Source organism: Elephas maximus, chromosome 13 (genome assembly GCF_024166365.1).
Source record: "Elephas maximus indicus isolate mEleMax1 chromosome 13, mEleMax1 primary haplotype, whole genome shotgun sequence".
NCBI lineage: Eukaryota > Metazoa > Chordata > Mammalia > Proboscidea > Elephantidae > Elephas > Elephas maximus.
Window position 1 is genome coordinate 92,275,817 of NC_064831.1, and position 19,355 is coordinate 92,295,171.

The 19,355-nt window shown below is 39.6% G+C and overlaps 1 protein-coding gene across 2 annotated transcripts in view; it reads left to right on the top strand.

Annotated features, from left to right (window-relative positions):
- The window catches only part of ASB7 (ankyrin repeat and SOCS box containing 7), a 64,721-nt gene that overhangs the window by 1,634 nt on the left and 43,732 nt on the right, over positions 1-19,355 (top strand). Inside the window, exons 3-5 of one of the 2 annotated variants that reach the window (XM_049905493.1) lie at positions 8,280-8,400; positions 8,661-8,780; positions 13,529-13,790. In XM_049905493.1, coding sequence (XP_049761450.1) covers positions 13,580-13,790 — 211 coding nt within the window. In that variant the 5' untranslated portion in view covers positions 8,280-8,400; positions 8,661-8,780; positions 13,529-13,579. The remainder of the gene's footprint in view (positions 1-8,279; positions 8,401-8,660; positions 8,781-13,528; positions 13,791-19,355) is intronic. The other variant, XM_049905492.1, reaches the window with a different exon arrangement.

A 19,355-nucleotide genomic window follows, 5' to 3' on the forward strand; every position in this document is an offset into this window, starting at 1 on the left:
ATACACATCAGAACATTCTCCAGTATAACTTCCACATTTACAATTCAGTGACATTGATTACATTGTTCCTCGTGTGCCCCCATTATTGCTGTCCTTTTCCAAAGTATTTCACCACCATTAACATAAACTCAATGCAGAATCTCTCCCTTCCTCCCTCCCTCCCATTCCTGGTAACCAGTAATCTTTGGTTGCTGCATATTTCCTTAATTCACATAAGTGAAATCATATAGTGCTTGTATGATCATACAGATGTTTTTGGCTCATCATGTTTTCAAGGTTCATCCATGTTGTGGCATGCATCTGAGCTCCGTTTGTCTTCATGGCTGAGTAATACTCCATGTGTATACATACCTGATTTGTTTATCCATATGTTGATGGACACTTGGGTTGTTTGCACCTTTTGATTTTTGTGAAAAGTGCTGCGGTGAACACTGGTGTATAGATTGAAATTTAAGTGCCTAATTTGTGTGGTTACATTTCTGCTGTATTTTGTTGCTGCTTTTGAAAATGCACCAAAGGCAAGTTTAGGACATGCATGTAATTCCTAAAGACACAGGAAAGAAGTCATACAACAAGGCAGTTTAGAAATTGGCCAGAGGTATTAGTCTTCTGATATCCAGTGATAGCAGAGTATAAGGTGACTTATTGATCTTTGAGTTATTTTAATAGCTCAGATTGTTTAGGACGTTTAGGACAAAGAAGCTTTTAAAATAGTAGAAGTTGTCAAGAAATCTTTGCTCAGATACACTGGACTTTCTGCCTTCCACAAAAAGAAATTGATGTCTTTATTGATCTTTTTAATTGTCCCAACATGGTTAAAGATACTTCTAAAGGGTTTACAGAGTCTTAAGACCTAGAACTGGACACCAAAAGTGAGAGTATATTCACTGAGTAGGATTTAGAATCAGTATCTACAGATGACTGTTCCACAATGAAAACTTAGGATAGCTTTTATATGTATATATAAGGAATCAAAGGTAATTGAGAACTTCACTTCAGTAAAAGCTACTCAGCAGACTGTAAAAGTACACGGCTAATTTTTGTTATTTAAATATGGAAATCACTGGGAGATACCTAATGATTGCTTTAGGACTTCTAAAAAATGCTAAAATATTTGAAGTATGCTGAAAGGAAAAAATGAAATATGTATTTTCCATTCAAGCCTTCTCAGTGAAATATTTTTTTTTCTGATATTTAACCCTAAGAAGGTTTCATTTCTGAGGGGTCTGCCTCCTACCCCCAGGTGGTAAGGAAGCCAGGTCTGTGGCCAGAATCAAACATGTAAGGTCAGAAGAGGTCACTGCTTTGCCCTGGTTTCCAGTCAGTTCCTTCTCATTGCTTAAATTATATCTCATTGGTCCTTTGAGCTTTTAATAGTTTTTTAAGTTATTAAAAAAAAAAAAAACAAAAAACCATGGCCTTTGTGTCAGTCTGACTCACAGCAACCCTATAGGACCGAGTAGAACTGCCCCACAGGGTTTCCAAGGAGTGGCTGGTGGATTCAAACTGCCAGCATTTTCGTTAGCAGCCCTATCAACCACTGCGCAACAAGATTTCCTTTTTAATGTTAGGGGGTATTTATAAATTGTCAGCGTCTGTTATGCTCCTAATATCAGCATGAGTGAGAATATTTGGTTGAAGTTACGCCGAACGTTTAAAATATTTGAGTATTAATTTACCCACTTAGCCCATTAGGTAGTTTATGTTTTTTGAACATGTAAGTTAACTTGCCAGTCATGTGGTTAAAAAAAAAAAAGTCATCTAATTTATTTGGTAACCAAATACAGATTTATAATCACATAGGGAGAAAAATTGATTTAAATTGATGCTGTTCAGTGATGGGCCCACTGGCGGCTCCACGGAAGAAGAGACCTGGTGATCTGCTCCCATAAAGATTGTTATATGCCTTGGAGTCGATTTCAACTTGCAGTTGCCCAATAGGACAGAGTAGAACTTCCCCATATGGTTTCCTAGGCTGAAATCATTATGGGAGTAGATTGCCAGGTCTTTTCTCCCACGGAGCCACTGGTGGGTTCGAACTACTGATTTTTTGCTTAGCAGCCCAGCACTTAACTATTGCGCCACCAGGACTCCCCATAAAGATTGCAGTCTAGGAAACCCTGTGGGCAGTTCTACTCTGTTTTATAGGGTTGCTGTGAGTCGGAATTGACTCAAAGGCACACAAGACCACCGCAAGATGATACTGCCAGACATAGGATTAATAGGGTAACGGCAAGCACTCATTTATAATGCAGTCATGTGCTGCATAAATGTCTGTTGGAACAGTGTCCAATCACAGATATGTCTGTGCTCTTATAAGGTTATAATAGAATTCAGAAATTCTAATTGAAGAACAGAACATAGCAGACATAACCGTAGGTAACTAACGCAACAGCTTCTTGCACCCAACACCTATGTCTCATGTCTGTAGTATACAAAGTGGTTGCGCTGTATTTAACCTATAACACGTATGTCTTGATTGTCATAACAAACGCCTGTATTACTGGTTTATGTAAGTACTGTCCTGTACTTTCTATCGTTATTTTGATGTGAACTCTCCCTATTTACAAGTAAAAAGTTTACCGTATGAGTGCATGCTTTCACTTGTAGGCAGCAGCGTCCAATCTCACGTATCATCTCTTGAATGTTGTTGCGTTATCTCTGTTTAATTCTCTTTTGAAAATATTACTGTGAAGTGCATCCTGCCTCCCAAACGCAGCAAAACCAGTGCTAGTGATAGCAAGAGGCAAAGGAGTATCCATTTGAAAGTGAAACAAAAGGTATCCCAGGTGGCTTTGCTGAGTGTACGATACGGTGTTTCACAAGGTCCGAATCACGCAATGTTCTATTTCACAGAATGTATAGTGGACGTTAAGTGACGCATGACTGTACTGGTGGCTTAAACTTTGACTTTATGTCTGTATGAGTGATTTGTAAAATTTTCTTTGTCGCCTCATCCACATTTCATGAAAATTGTTTCTTCTGCTGGAACTTAGGTGACTTATGGATGAGTCGTGCATGATTAATCCTTACGTTATACAGCGAGGTCCGGTAATTTGGGGAAAATAGGAATACCCTTGTTTGATTTGGAACATAAGCACTAAGTCGACTTTGTTGAGTGATAATACTACATGACACTTGTAAATGCATTGTGGGCTACAAGCTCTTGATGAGACAAGGTGAGCTCCTCGGCATACGTGTCAGCCACATTGCACACACTGATTGGGCCTTACGGTGTTTCTGAGCCAGTCTTTGCTCTTAGGTCTTTTGGGCCATTGGTGGATTTTTTTTTTTTTTCTCAGAGCTAATACAGTTGGAGCTGCTGATCTTATTTTCTTGCTGTCCTGTATTTCTGTTTACTTTGCAAGGAAATGCTCATTTCTTTTTTGAGTAGCAAGCTGTTACCTTGTTTCTAGTGTGTGAAATCAGAAACTCAGCTCTAACTTGCATCCCTTAATCAAAAATGTGTGGACTCTTAATGCCAAAAGCCATTAATGACTAATCATTTATGCTAAAGGAAGTTGGGAACATGACGCCATATTTGGTGACAATGTATAATTTTGCACAGACCTTAAATACATTTTTTGTATGTTTATTTTATTCTTCGTACTTAAGAATATAGACTTTTTTTTTTTAACTATGTGACACAAGAAATTTTTGTTTTAAATGATGTTCGCTTGTCATTTCTAAGGAAACCAGAGTTTTAAACTAGGGGTTTAATTTACATAAATTTATAGTTTCTAATAGGGTCAACAGTATAAAAGCTGGGAAGCCTAGACTGTTTTCTTTTGACCCCATGTAGTGTGGAAAAGATAAATGAACAAAATTTAAACACAATATTAACCTTAGGCAAAAAGTTTTCCTATATAAAAGTAATATGCATTGGGGAAATGGTTCATTTTGATGTAATTCTGAAATCTGGTGTGTGTGTGTGTGTGTGTACGCGCGTGTGTGTGTTTTTGACTGGGATGGAATTTGTAAAGATTGTACCCTCAGAGTATCAGGAGTTCTGAGTCCGCAAGTCATCGTTACTTTAAAACAATTTACAATGAATATTTAGAAAATTACCTCCGTCATCAGTCATTTATTTATTGTTTATTTACCATAGGTGACTTTCATGAGCTATCAGATTTTAGACTTGCACCCCTGAGAGGAAATAGGCTCTTTTCCATTCTCATACCTGGAGTTCTCTGTAGTTTTTAACAGGTACATTTACCACTGGATGTAGTATTTACTTTCTAATTCAGTGGATTGTTTCCCCCGCCCCCCCCCCCACTTATTTATATGTACACGAACAGCTACGCTCTTATTACATGTTAATCATAAAATAATACCAAGAGAAACTGAATTACATGTCAGATGCTTTGGACTATCAAGATATCTTGGTAAGGAATTACTGTCCCCCATGGTTCAAGGTATTGCAGCTTCCAGTGATCATGTGCACGTGGTATGTGTGTGTTTTTTCCTGTGAAGACTGATGTACTGGGTACATATAAAGAAGGTGTCTATGGTTTAAATTTATAGTTATTACTTAGAGCGCCTGGTATTGTCAGAACAAGGAAAAATAATCTTAAAATTTCTAAAATTATTTAAGCTTGCAGAGTTTTTATTAAAATATTACCCAGTGATAGTGCCTGTGCCTAGGCCTAGCACTATGCTTAGCGCCTATCAGGCATTCAGTAGACATTCGTTTGATTGAAGTAGCACATAAGGAATTTTCACAAGTTAAACCAGTGCGTATTTCTTGTGGGAAGAAATAATTCAGTCACTTTATCTTTAAGATAAAGCCTACCTTAACATTGGTGGTGGTTATTAAGTGCTGTTGAGTCGGTTCTGACTCATAGCAGTCCTTATGTACGACAGAACAAAACACTGCTGGATCTTGCGCCATCCTCACAATCGTTCCTATGATCGAGCCCCATTGTTGGCAGCCACCCTGTCCATCATCTCATTGAGGGTCTTCCTTTTTTTTGCTGACCCTCTACTCTACCAAGCATGATGTCCTTTACCAGGGACTGCTACCTCCTGATAACATGTCCAAAGTACCTGAGACAAAGTCTCACCATCCTCACTTCTAAGAGTCATTCTGGCTGTATTTCTTCTGAGAAAGATTTGTTCATTTTTTTTTGGCAGTCCATGGTATATTCAGTATTCCTTGCCAACACCACAATTCAAAGGCGTCAACTCTTCTTCGGTCTTCCTTATTCATTTTCCAGCTTTCGCATGCATATGAGGTGATTGAAAATACCATGGTTTGGGTCAGGTGCACCGCAGTCCTCAAGGTGATATCTTTGCTTTTCAACACTTTCAAGAGGTCTTTGTAGCAGATTTGCCTGTGCAGTACGTTGTTTGATTTCTTGACTGCTGCTTCCGTGGGTGTTGATTGTGGATCCAAGTAAAATGAAATCCTTGACAACTTTAATATTTTCTCCATTTATCATGAAGTTGCTTATTGGTCCAGTTGTGAGGATTTTTGTTTTCCTTAGGTTGAGGTATAATCCATACAGAAGGCTCTGTAGTTTTTGATCTTTATCAGTAAGTGCTTCAGTATTATTAGTCAGTTTATATCCTCCTCAACCCCCAGCTCTCATATCCTCCTTCCCTTCACCCCCACAGTCCTCCATGGAAGTGATATTGGATGGATGGAACCCCAAAACAACACAGCTTCTTACAGACTTGAAACCATGTTCGACCATTTCCACTTCCCTTGGGAGGCAAAGGGTGTTGAGGACACACTTAGCAGTAACATCCAGTAATGTTAGTTCTGGAAATATAGATGTAGCTTGTCTTAGTTATCTAGTGCTGCTATAACAGAAATACCACAAGTAGATAGTTTTAACAAAGAAATTTATTCTCTCACATTCTAGTAGGTTACAAAGTTCAAATTCAGGGTGTCAGCTCCAGGGGAAGGCTTTCTCTGTCGGCCCTGGAGGAAGGTCATTGTCCTCAGTGTTCCCCTGGACAAGGAGCTTCTCAGGCACAGAGATCCAGGTCCAAAGGACATGCTGTGCTCCTGGTGCTGCTTTCTTGGTGGTATGAGGTCCCCCCCTCTCTGCTTGCTTACCTTTTCTTTTATCTGTTGTAGGATAAAAGGTGGTGCAGGCCACACCCCAGGGAAACTTCCTTTACATTGGATCAGGGATGTGACTTTAGTAAGGGTGTTATAATGCCACCATATTCTCTTTAACATAATCTAATCTTGCCTCATTAACCACAGGATTTACAACATACAGGAAAATTACAATCACAAAATGGAGGACAACCACAGAATACTGGGAATCATGGCCCAAGTTAACATACTTTGGTGGGACACAGTTCAATCCATGACATAGCTCATGTGAAGGATGACCAGATATCCTGGTGGAAATGCCTGAGGCTCACCATTGGAGGCCTTGTCCTACATTTTTAAAATGAACTTTTAGTATAGTTTTAGGTTTTTAGAAAAATAAGGCAGTACGGAGAGTCCCCATATACTTGATACCCAATTTTTCTCTTATTAATATCTTCGTTAGTGTGGTACATTTGTCATGATTATGAACCAATATTATTATTAAGTAAAGGCCACTGTTTTTTCAGATTTCCATAGTTCTATTACTTTTTTTTTTTTTTTTTTTTACCTAGTGTTCTTTTTCTGTTCCAGGATCCCATCCAGCATATCACATTACATGTAGTTGTCATGTCTCCTTAGGCTCCTATTGGCAGTGACAGTTTCTCAGACTGTCCTTGTTTTTAATGACCTTGACAGTTTTCAAGGGTGTACTTGTCGAGTATTTTGTAGAATGACCCTCAATTGGAATTTGTCTGATGTTAATCTAATGATTAGGCTGAGGTTATGGGCTTTGGGGAGAAGGTTCACAGAGTTAAGTTGTCATACCATTCTGTCAACGTGACTTGTCACCGTAGATGTTGACCTTAGTCACCTGGCCGAGGTAGCGTTTGTCTGGTTTCTCCACCGTAAAGTTATTCTTTTTCTCACCTTTCTTTACTGTACTCTTTGGAATGACATCGCTATGCACAGTCCACACTTATGGCGTGTGGGGAGTTACGCTTCATCTCCTTGAGGGACGAATAGAGAATATCGATACAGACTTGCTGGTATTTATTTTGTATGTTGAGTTACAATCAAGTACACCTTTATTTTGTCACTCAAATTGTTCTAGCTTTGGCCCTTTGATATACCCTGTCATTGTGCTTTTATGTGTGTGCTTTCTTACTTTCTGGCGCTAAAAAATACTCCAGGCTCATCTTGTGTATTTCCTGCCCTAGTCTTAGAATCAGCCATTTCTGTAAGGAAATGTATTTTTTACAGCTTGCCATGTAGGTGGCATTCTGATTGTGTCATTTATTGGAAATAATAGAAATTATTTATTCTATTTAGGAATAGTACACATAGTTTTAGACCAAGTTTTATTTCCAAGTGAAAGTCGGCAAAGCCTTTGACCTTTGGGGAAGTTTGACAAGGAAAAATAAGGTGTGACAAGAAGAAAGGTTACAAATGGACTGTACGGATTTGGATTGGTCGAAAATTGGTCAATTTGTGTAGTTCAGATGGTTTGCAGCTGGTAGCAACTACGACTACTGCTTTTGCCCACAACACATCAGGTCGCCAGCTAGCCCGACCTCTCTCTGCCAGAAAGTTTAAGTGGTGGAGGGCTTGGCACACCCAAAGCCACCAGAATGGGGCAACAGCTCTCCCCATAAGTAATTCTTAGAGCGATTCTGATGTATCGTGTGATAGTTTTCTTTGTGGAGGTCCTTATCCTTAATGGAATTCACAGAGCTAGGATTTGACAGGGAGGAAGATCCTTTTTCTCTTAGATGTAGAAAGTGTCCTTTCAGAACTCATAGTGGCGAGCCAACACAACTGTTGTTAATGCTTTGCATAACCTGACGTGTATGTAAAAACAAAAAAACCCAAATGTGTTGCCATCAAGTCAGTTCTGAATCATGGGGATCCCGTGTATTATAGAGTGGAACCACTCCATAGGGTTGTCGTAGCTATAATTGTTGTGGAAGCAGATCACCAGGCCTTCCTTCCGTGGCAACGCTGCATGGCTTCCTGTCACCACCCTCTAGGTTAGTAGTCTAGTGCAAACAGTTTGCGCCACTCAGGGACTTTGGTGCATACATAAAAAAAAAAATGGTAATTTCAAAGTGATTAACATGATGCCTTTAGGACATATGAAGAACCAACCTTTAAAGATACAATCTTCCTTAGTCTTCATACATTTCATTTTGTATCCGGCCACCATAAATGAATACACATATTCTCACTTTAGTCCTATTTAGGAAGAGCATGGATTGACTGGCAGTTAAAAAGTTGTTCAAATGAAGTAAATCTGGAAATACGTATTCTGAATAGAAGAGAAAGAAGAATCTGTACTTACATCCAAATTCCAAGTATGTACATTTTTTCCCATGGTTACTCTTATTTAAAAAAGCTGCCTTTTCAAAAAAAAAAAGCACCTCGAAGATTAAAATACATAGTGCGATAACTTTCTCTAAGATCGATCTGAGTTCTTTTTCTACTCTGTAGATGTTCTGAAGTGCTGAAATTTAAGCTCATCTTTTTTTTTTTTTTTTAAGGGTAGACTCTGCAGGCAGCTATGATTGTTCTTTTTAGGAATTTTCCTTTGATTGTTATTTTTTCTTGACTTCAGGTTAAGAAAGCTTACGGTCTGTAGTCTGGACACACACTGAGCCCCCTCTCCACGATGCTGTATGTGCACAATGGTTGTTAGGCAACACCTATACCAAGACAAGGGACACTCGATCGTAAGGTAAGTTTTAGGGCTGGATTCAGACTCATCTCTGCTGTCTTGGGGAAGAACCATTTAGCTTTTACTTTTCTCTGTTGCGTCAGCTGATACATCCTAAACGCGGCACTCACTCAAAGAAATCCGGGTTTGCTTTGATAATGCTTGAATGTTTTCCTTGCATGGTAGGTTTCATTTAAGCTCTAAGACAATCATCACATTCAAACATGCTTATTACGATGATTGTAATAAGAATATAATAATATCATTAATTTCTCCTGATGGTCATCAACATTTTTTCTTAAGGCATTAAAAAGTAAAAACTATTCTAAAGGATTCTTGGATTTAAAGTTTTTAAGACAAGGGACTTAATTGCAGTGTCAGTAGAAAAAGTAAGTGATGAAATGGGGGAAAAAGATGTTTATTAAGAAAACAAATTGCGATGCACTCACAGATTGCCCTGGATCCCTAAATAGCCAGACGGCCATTAGAGAAAGGGGACCGATTGCTAATAGTGATTCTTCCATGAATATCATGTCCTTCTGATCGGAGCCTAAACACACACAGTGTTCCTGGAACACAAGATGCCTCTGAATCCCACAAGATGCTCATGGAAAGTAGATTTTACTACTGACAACAAGAAGCACACAGCACTCCAGAGCAGTACGGATCCATTTTGAGTCAGCCCTGCCCATGACTTGTAAACGGCTGTCCAGGTGGAGATGCTGACTCTTCTACGCCGTGTTCCACTTTGTACTGGAGACAGGGGACTAACAGGGTCTGCCTTCAGCCAGTCCTCCCTGGCTAGGTAGGCTTAGTTAGGTGGGAAGAGAAAATTGCTATGTGTTCCCACCAAGCACCTTAGCTGAGGGACTCCGAAAGTCCCTCCTCCAGCCATTTTTATACCTCCAAAGCCTACGTGACATGCAGCGCGCACGCAGGCACGCTCACACAGGCACACACAGGCACACTCACACTCACAGGCACACACACACAGGCACACTCACACACGCACTACACAGGGCACGACGTAGATCTTCCCACCTGACCACTGAGGCAAGGTGGTTGGTGGGTCAGACATGTGGGTGCCAAGCCTGGAATTATATCTCTGAAACCCTGCTGCTTATTTAGACAAACTATTAGGTGAGGGGGATAAGGGGATGGTTTGTTTTGAAGCCTAAAGATGCTAGCAGGGGAGGAGCGGAGAAGACCATAGCTCGGCTTGTTGGAAAGATTGCCCCCTCACACACATTATCAGGAAATCTTTTGTTTCCGGATTTTCTCTGAGGAAATAGCTATTTGTAGCATTAGGCTGCTATTTTTAAATTATGTCACTTATGCATGTGTAAGGACACCATTTTCTATGTATAAAACATAGGGCATTTGAATATGCTCTTTAAACCGTGACGATTTGACGTGAGCTATGCTTAAGTTTACCTTTGTATCATGTCTAATAGGAAGTTCGGCAGGATAAGGTATTATTGGTAACGAGATTATCAGGAAATGTCTACCCTACACATGAGAACAAAATGTCTTGAAAGGGTTTTATCACATACATTGTTTATTTTTGGAACTGGAGGCTACTAATTAAGAGACGAGTGTAATCTGTTTCTTAAAATTAGCCCAGATAGAATGCCTTTCTAGAAGCTCTTTTACATGTTAGTTAAAATTTCTGTATTTACTTACAACTTTAAAAAACTCATCAAAAAAATTTCTTTTGTATAGACACACATAAAAGGTGCAAACTTCCACCAATTTAATTTAGACTTTTCCTGTTTGCACGAAGGAGAGCTCATTTTATATTGGATTCAAGCGCTTTTGTGACCTATTACAGAGAGTGGGAAGCAATTGTACCACATTTCCTTTAAAATAATATTTCGTGTGGTTAATCAAACAGGTTGCTTAGGTTCTTATAGTCTTAAATGATCTTGCTGCTTTGAATATTTGAATTGTGCTACTTTGCATAATCCATGACAGCCAAAATACGAACTTAGAGACCATCTCAAGAATAGATTTGACGCATTGACCACTAGTGACCGAAGACGAGAGGAGTTGTGGACTGGCATCAAGGGCAACATAGGTGAAGAAGGCAAAAGGCCATTGAAAAGAAAAGAAAGAAAGAAAAAACCAAAATCTGTGTCAGAAGAGACTCTGAAACTTGCTCTCGAATGTAGAGTAGCTAAAGCGGATAGAAGAAATGATGCAGTAGAATTACTGAACAGAAAATTTCAAAGGGTAGCCGGAGAAGGCAAAATAAAGAATTATAATGAAATGTGCAAGGACCTGGAGTTAGAAAACCAAAAGAGAAGAACACACTCAGCATTTCTCAAACTGAAGGAACTAAAGAAAAAATTCAAGCCTCGAGTTGCAATGTTGAAGGAATATAGAGACTCACTGTACCAGAAACAATTGGTGGACGTTTGACCATCTTGGGAGGTAGTATACGATCAAGAACTGATGGTACTGAAGGAAAAAGCCCAAGCTGTGCTGAAGGCATTGGCGAAAAACAAGGCTCCAGGAATTGAAGGAGTACCACTTGAGATGTTTCAGCAAACGAATGCAGAGATCCAACAGAATGCAGAAATTGTTGAATAATATCATTAATATCACACACAAGTAAAATTTTGATAAAGATCATCCAAAAACAGTTGCAGCATGCATCGACAGGGAACTGCCAAAAATTCAAGCCAGGTTCAGAGGAGGATGTGGAATGAGGAATATAATTGCTGACGTCAGATGGATCCTGGCTGAATGCGGAGAATACCAGAAAGATGTTTGCCCGTGTTTTATTGACTATGCAGAGACATTCAGCTCTCTGGATTGCGATAAACTATGGATAACATTGTGAAAAATAGGAATTCCAGAGCACTTATTGTACTCAGGAACCAAGAGGCAGTCTTTTGAACAGAACAAGGGGTAACTACATGGTTTAAAGTTAGAAAAGGTATGGGTCAGGGGTGTATGCTGAGCAAATAATCCCAGAAGCTGGACTATACAAAGAAGAGCATGACAGCAGGATTGGAGAAGGATGCATTAACAACCTGCAATACGCAGATGACATGGTCTTGCTTGCTGAAAGTGAAGAGCACTTGAAGCACTTCCTGATGAAAATAAAGACTACAGCCTTCAGTATGGATTGCACCTAAACATAAAGAAAGCAAAAATCCTCATAACTGGACCAATAAGCAACATCATGATAAATGGAGAAAAGATTGAAGTTGTAAAGAATTTCATTTTACTTGGATCCACAGTCAACGCCCATGGAAGCAGCCGTCAAGAAATGAGATGATGTATTATGATGGGCGAATCTGCTGCAAAAGACCTCTTTACAGTTCTGAAAAGCAAGGATCTCACTTTGAGAACTAAGGTGTGCCTGACCCAAGCCATGGTATTTTCAGTCACCTCGTATGCATGCAAAAGCTGGAAAATGAATAAAGATGGGAGAATTGATGTCTTTGAATTATGTAGTTGGCAAAGCATATCGAATATACCATGGGCAGCCAAAAGAATGAACAGATCTGTCTTGGAAGAAGCACCACCAGAATACTCCTTAGAAGTAAGGATGGTAAGACTTCATCTCATGTTGTCAGGAGGCAGCAGTCCCTGGAGAAGGACGTCATGCTTGGTAAAGTAGGATGTTCAGTGAAAAAGAGGAAGACCCTCAATGAGGTGGATTGACACGGTGGCTGTAACAGTGTGCTGAAACATAGCAATGATTGTGAGGATGGCACAGGACTGGGCAGTGTTTCATTCTGTTGTACATAGAGTCGCTGTGAGTCGGAACCGACTCCACGGCACCTAACAACAACTCTGAATGTAGAGTAAAACATCTGAAAAACAAATTAGAGAAGTGTAGAAGAGGATGTGGCATCAGATAACACAGTGGGGAGAGTAGAAAGTGGAGCAGAAGTAAGCAAAAGAAAGGTAAATATCATCTAAACATTTTACTCTGATTTATTTAACCCCTCCCACACCCTTCCCTCTCTGCACCCCAAACCTTCCACCCTTTGGACTGAAAATAAATAAAATATAGTTGAAATACTTTAGGAATGGACCCTAAAGAGTTTTGCTTTTTTTTTTTTTAATGCTTAGTTAAGAGTCCTTAGGAGTCTCTGAGTGGTCCAGATGGTTGTGTGCTCTGCAGCTAACTGAGAGGTTGGTGGTTCACATCCACCCACAGGCACCTCAGAAGAAAGAGCTGATGATACATATCTGTAAGCTTGTAGCCATTGAAAACCCTGTGAGCACAGTTGTACTCTGAAACACATGGGGTCGCCATGAGTCAGGCTTGACAGTGACTGGCTGTACGTCTACGAGTTGTGGATTTGATGCTCCTTGTTTACTAACTCAGACCCTTGAATGGCATATTACTTAAATCTCATCAGTGGTGCATCAGCTAAATCAGAACTTCTAAGGTGGGTCTTCGTCTGACTCCTCTGTTTACCTCATCTTTTGCTGCCTAGTGTCACCCCCATTTTATTTAAAATAATGATGTTATGTTCATATGTTGTTTGCTTTGAGTGTTTTAGAAGGCCACGAGAGAAATTTCATTTTAGGAGTTCAGAGATTTAAGCCTGGGTTTCTTTTTGAAATTCTTTGTAATCTTAGGGAAATTGCTGGAAGTTTTGATCTGAACATATACATGTTTATTAATTAGTCATAGTACGAGCTATTATTACTAAAGTTTACGTGATTTAGCAGTGGAAAATTTTTTGTTATTTAATGGACACAGGTGCCAGTTATTCTAAATGTCATGCATTTTGCCCTTAAAGGCTGATCCCTGTGACCTAATGAATCCTTGGTGAAAAGTGGACTCAGCTAGGATGTTACACCACCATTGCCGGAGGAACCCTGAACTCCAGGAAGAACTGCAGATTCAGGCTGCAGTGGCTGCTGGGGATGTTCACACCGTACGAAAGATGTTAGAGCAAGGCTATTCTCCAAATGGCCGAGATGCTAATGGCTGGACCCTGCTTCATTTCTCCGCAGCAAGAGGCAAAGAGAGGTGTGTCCGAGTATTTCTGGAACACGGAGGTGAGTTTACTAGAAGCAAACCCTTTTCCCAAGTAGAAACTTCAAATGAAATGATATTTAGTTTAAAATATGTGTATGCATGTGTGTGTGGATGCAATTTTTAATGTTTCCCTTTAATTAGTACTCAACATTTTGTTCTCTCTTGTGAAGATTTATCATAATTACCCTGAGTTTTATTTTAAACCAGATTGTTTAAGAGATCAGTTTGGTGAATGTTCTTTTTTTCCTCTGCCACTGTAATTAATATACAGCCAGGTTTCCCCTTTATCCCAACTAATCAGTTCTTCTTAGATTTGTCTAATTGCTTGTGTTTCAAAAGCAGAAGTGGCTGTGGTAACCACAGTGGAGAATGGCACAAGCTTTCCTCGTTGATAATTGCTCATGCAGACAGACCTAGTCCCTTTAAACATCATGACCCTAGTAATACTCTTTTCTTTGAATTTACATCTTTTTATTGATGCTTTTTTTTATTGTCTTGTAGCACTAACCTTTTTCAGAATTGTGCGTAGTTTCTAGGTATCGTACAAAAAGATTGGTTATTTGAAGTCTAATTTTGAGTATATACGTATATAGACACACACACACACACGCACATGTATATACACAATGGAAGCCCTGGTGGCATAGTGGTTAAGTGCTACAGCTGCTAACCAAAAGGTCAGCAGTTCAAATCCACAACGTGCTCCTTGGAAACTCTATGGGGCAATTCTACTCTGTCCTATAGGGTCGCTATGAGTCGGAATCGACTCGACGGCAGCGAGTTTATATACACGCATTGCCATTGAGTCGGTTCCAATTCATAGTGACCCTACAGGACAGAGTAGAACTGCCTCATAGGGTTTCCAAGGAGCAGCTGGTGGATTCAAACAGCCGACCTTTTGATTAGGAGCCGTAGCTCTTAACCACTACACCATCAGGTCTCCCCATATAGATAGAGAGAGATGCAATTAAAACCTTGCTTTGATATTTTGTTTTTGCTTAGGAAAACTTTGTTTTCATAAAAAAAAAAATTAAATTGTTATTTGTGCTACACGAATTTACTTTTCATCTAGGTGAATTTTGATTTACTTTATTGTACCCATATTTTCTTCATAATCATGGCATAAAGCAGCTTCATTGGACTTCAAGTTCTACATGGGCTAGGTCCTGATTTGCTCGTTAATAGTAATTCATTTTCATTTCTAGGGTATACTTTGTTACAAGAATAGACACGCTTGCTTGCATAGTGAAGTACATAAAGTATTAGACATTCCACAGGTCTCATGAGGGTGATATGAATTGTGTAGACATATGAATTTTATGGATGTAACCATGAACTAATTTTAAGATGGTGCTGGGCCTGAGACGAGCATTAGGCAGATGCCTCAGTGCCCGCCCCGGATGGGAATTACGTGCCAGAAATAGTTGACTGTTGACAGGAAGCAGCCATCCGCTGGGCTGCGTCTTTTGTGGCTTGTCTTATCCCTCCCTGCCACTCTTGGTCATACCCCTTTCTCCCTAAAACGTGAGCTGCCATCAACCCCTGTTTTCTGCAGTTAATGAAGGAGCAGTGTAAGAGGGATGCCAGGAGAAGATCTGAGAAAACGAAAAGATGGATGTAGAATCAGAACACTTAAAATTCTGGGAATACTTCATACAACTATTACCAATCCAGAACACACAGTTTTTTATTCCACTAGTCCTGTCCCTCTTCCTTTCTGCCAGCCTCACTTTTATCTTTTTATTAATATTTTATTTTTGGTGAAATATATATACAGCAAAACCCACTCCCATTCAACAGTTACTAGACATAATTATTAGTTACATTATTCATAGTGTGTCAACATTATCCTTATTTCTGTTCTTGTTGCTTCACTCCCATTAACTTAAGCTACCTGTCCCACAACCTTCTCATCTGTGCTTTAAAGATAGCTGTTGTCCCTTTGGTCTTATAAAGGTGACTTTTTTTGTTTGTTTATGCAATACTCAAGTGTGACAATCCTTACTTTTTGAGCTAAATTGTTACTTAGTTTAAAGGTGACTTTAGGGGATAGTTTTAATTCAAGGTTTGAAAAGTAACTCATGGCCATTGTCTTAGGGGCTCCTCTAGCCTCAATAGGCACAGTAAGTCTGGATTCTTTAAGAATTTAAAGTTTTCTTCCACATTTTTCTCCCTTTATATCAGGATCCATCTGTTGTGTCCCTGATCAGAACGTTTGGAAGTGGTAACTGGGTACCGTGTAGTTCCTTCTGGTCTCAAGGTTGGAGGAGGCAGTGGTTCATATAGACAGTTAGCCCTGTAGTCCAGTTCCTTCTCTGATTCTTGGGTTCCCTTCTTTCTCATGTTTTCCAGATGGACAGAGACCAATACTTGTGTGCCATCCTCACTTTTTAAAAAAAATAATTAAAAAGCTCTGTTTCTTAGGATACATGATCTTGTCTCCTTACAAGCAAAAGAAATCCTCCAAAAAAAAAAAAAAAAGACAGATAAAACCACAATCCCACTTGATTAACTCCCTATTCTGGTCTGCCTGACCCTGCCCAAAAGTAACCATGAATATGATTTTGGTGTTTAACTTTCTAGAGCATTTCCTGATATTATTACATGTACTCAAAGCAAATGTGGTATCGTGTTGTGTGTGTTTTGAACATAAATTATGTTTTACTGACTGTGTTTTACTGACTGTGACCCTCCCCTGTACAAGGGGTTCTGTTGCCCGAGGTCCCCTTCAACCCGGCATCCTATCCTGCACCTTCCAGCCATCTCCAAATAATGCGATCTTCTAAAAATTAAATTATATTCTTTTAAAAATGCATCAGCAATTTCCTATTTCTCTTAGGATGAATCCAAAACCCTGAATGCTCTCTTCAAGGCCCTGCACTGTCTACCTCTGCTTACTTTCCATCCTCAGCGATGAGCCACAGCCTCTCTGGCATTCTCTCATGCATCCAGTGATTGCCAGGGTCACCCTTTTTTTTTTCTGTATTATTTTTGGTGGAAATGAATGCACCCTCATTCCACAGTTTCTAGACGTAATGATCAGTGATACTGGTTACATTCTTCACATTGTGTCAACGTTCTCATTGTTTCTGTCCTAGTTGTTTTACTTCCATTGACTTTATCTCCACAACCTTCTCACCTACGCTTTAAAGTGATAGCTGTTGACCCTTTGGTTTTATATAGATAATTAAAAAAATTGTTTTTAAAAACCCGGTACTCACGGGTGACAGCCTTTATTCATTGGGCTAAACTGTTATTTATTTTAAAGGTGACTTTTAGTTTAAAGGTGACTTCACTGGATAGTTGCAATTCAAGATTTGAAAAGTAACTCAGGGCCATAGTCTTGGGGACTCCTTCAGCTTCAATAGGATTTTTTAAGAATCTGAAGTTGTGTTCCACATTTTTCTCCCTTATTTATTCATTTATCATGTTCTTTATTAGAATGTTCAGTAGTGGTTGCCAGGTACCATCTAGTTCTTCTCATGTCAAGGGCGAGGAGGCAGTGGTTCATGTAGACAGTCCCATAGTCCAGTTCTTTCTCTGATTCTTGTGTTTACTTCTTTCTCTTTTGTACCAGACAAGTAAAGACCAATAGTTGTATCTTAGATGGCTACTCGTAAGCTTTTCAGACCCCCAGACACTACTCAACATACTGGGAGGTAATACATCAACTTTAAGAACTATGTTATGCCGATTGACTATGCCTGGGTCACTCTTAAGCCCACCCCAGGCTTGGCCCCTTTACCTTCCTCATGCCTATTCGTCTCTCAAGTCTCACTTTCCACTTTCTCAGGGAAATCTTCTCTTACCATCCAGATTAGGTCAGATGCCTCTGCTACATGGTGGTCTTATTCCCTGTACCTTTTCATTACAGTACCCATCACAAGCATGGTGCATTAGTTTTATAATTTTCTGTTAATGTCTTTATCTCCAGTTAGTCTGAAGCTTCTTGAGGGTAGAATTCATGTCTGTTTTGTTCCCAACAAGTAAGAGAGAGAGAAAAAACAAAAACAAACAAAAAGAACAGGCTGGCCAGTTACATAAGATAATTGGAGAGAGGCAAGACTGCACCTTTTGTCGAAAAAAAAAAATTTATTGAAAATGGGCTAGTGCTGCGGTGAGATTACCTGGGAGACACTGTGGCTCAGTTCCAGACCAACACAATAAAGTGAATACCACAATAAAGCGAGTCACATGAATTTTTTTGGTTTCCCTAGTGCCTATCAGGAAACCTTGCTGGCATAGTGGTTAAGCTCTATGGCTGCTAATGAAAAGGTTGGCAGTTCGAATCCACCAGGCACTCCTTGGGAACCCTATGGGATAGTTCTACTCTGTCCTATAAGGTCAGTATGAGTTGGAATTGACTAGATGGCAATGGGTAGAGTAGTGCATGTAAAAGTTAAGTTCACACTATACTGCCACCTGTTAAGTGTGCAGTAGCATTGTGTTTAAACAAACAAAGTACATACCTTAATTAAAAAATACGTTATTGCTAAAAAGTGGTAACCATTATCTGAGCCTTCAGCGAGTCGTCAACTTTAATGGTACGGGATCTTGCCTCGATGTTGATGGCCACTGAATGATCAGGGTTGTGGTTGCTGATGTTGAGGGTGGCTGTGGTAATTTCTTAAAGTGAGACAATAACGAAGTTTGCCACATCGATTGACTCTTCCTTTCCAGATAGATTCTCTGTAGCGTGTGACGCTGCTTGATAGCATTTTACCCGCAGCAGAACTTCTTTCAATATTGGAGTCAATCCTCTCAAACCCTGCCACTGGTTTATCAACTAAGTTTATGTAATATTCTAGATCCTTTCTTGTTGTTTCTGTGGTGTTCATAGCATCTTCACCAGGAGTAGATTCCATCTCACGAGACCACTTTCCTTGCTCACCTAGAAGAAGCAACTCCTCATCCGTTAAAGTTTTATCATAAGATTGCAGCAGTTCAGTCCCATATTCAGGCTCCTGTTCTAATTCCAGTTCTCCTGGTATTTCCACCACATCTGCAATTATTTCCTCCACTGAAGCTTTGAATCCTTCAGTCATCCATGAGGGTTGGAATCAACTGCTTCCAAACCCCTGTTCATGCTGGTATTTTAAACTCCTACTGTGAATCACAGATGCTCTTAATGGCATCTAGAATGGTGAATCATTTCCAAATGGCTTTCAACTTAACTTTGCCCAGATCCGTCAGAGGAATCACAATCTATGGCAGCTATAGCCTTACAAAATATATTTCTTAAATAATAGGACTTGAAAGTTGAAAATTAGTCCTTGATCCATGGGCTGCAGAATGGATGTTGTGTTAACGGATATGAAAACATTAATCTCCTTGTACATCTCCGTCAGATCTCTTAGGTGACCAGGAGCATTTTTAATGAGCAGTAATATTTTGAAAGAAATCTTTTTTCTGAGCAGTAGGTCTCAAGAGTGGGCTTAAAATATTCAGTAAAACGTATAAACAGATGTGCACAGGCAGAGTAGATTTAGCATAATTCTTAAGGGCCCTGGGATTTTCAGAATGGTTAGTGAGCATTGGCTTCAATGTAAAGTCATCAGCTCATGAGCCCTTAACAAGAAAGTCAG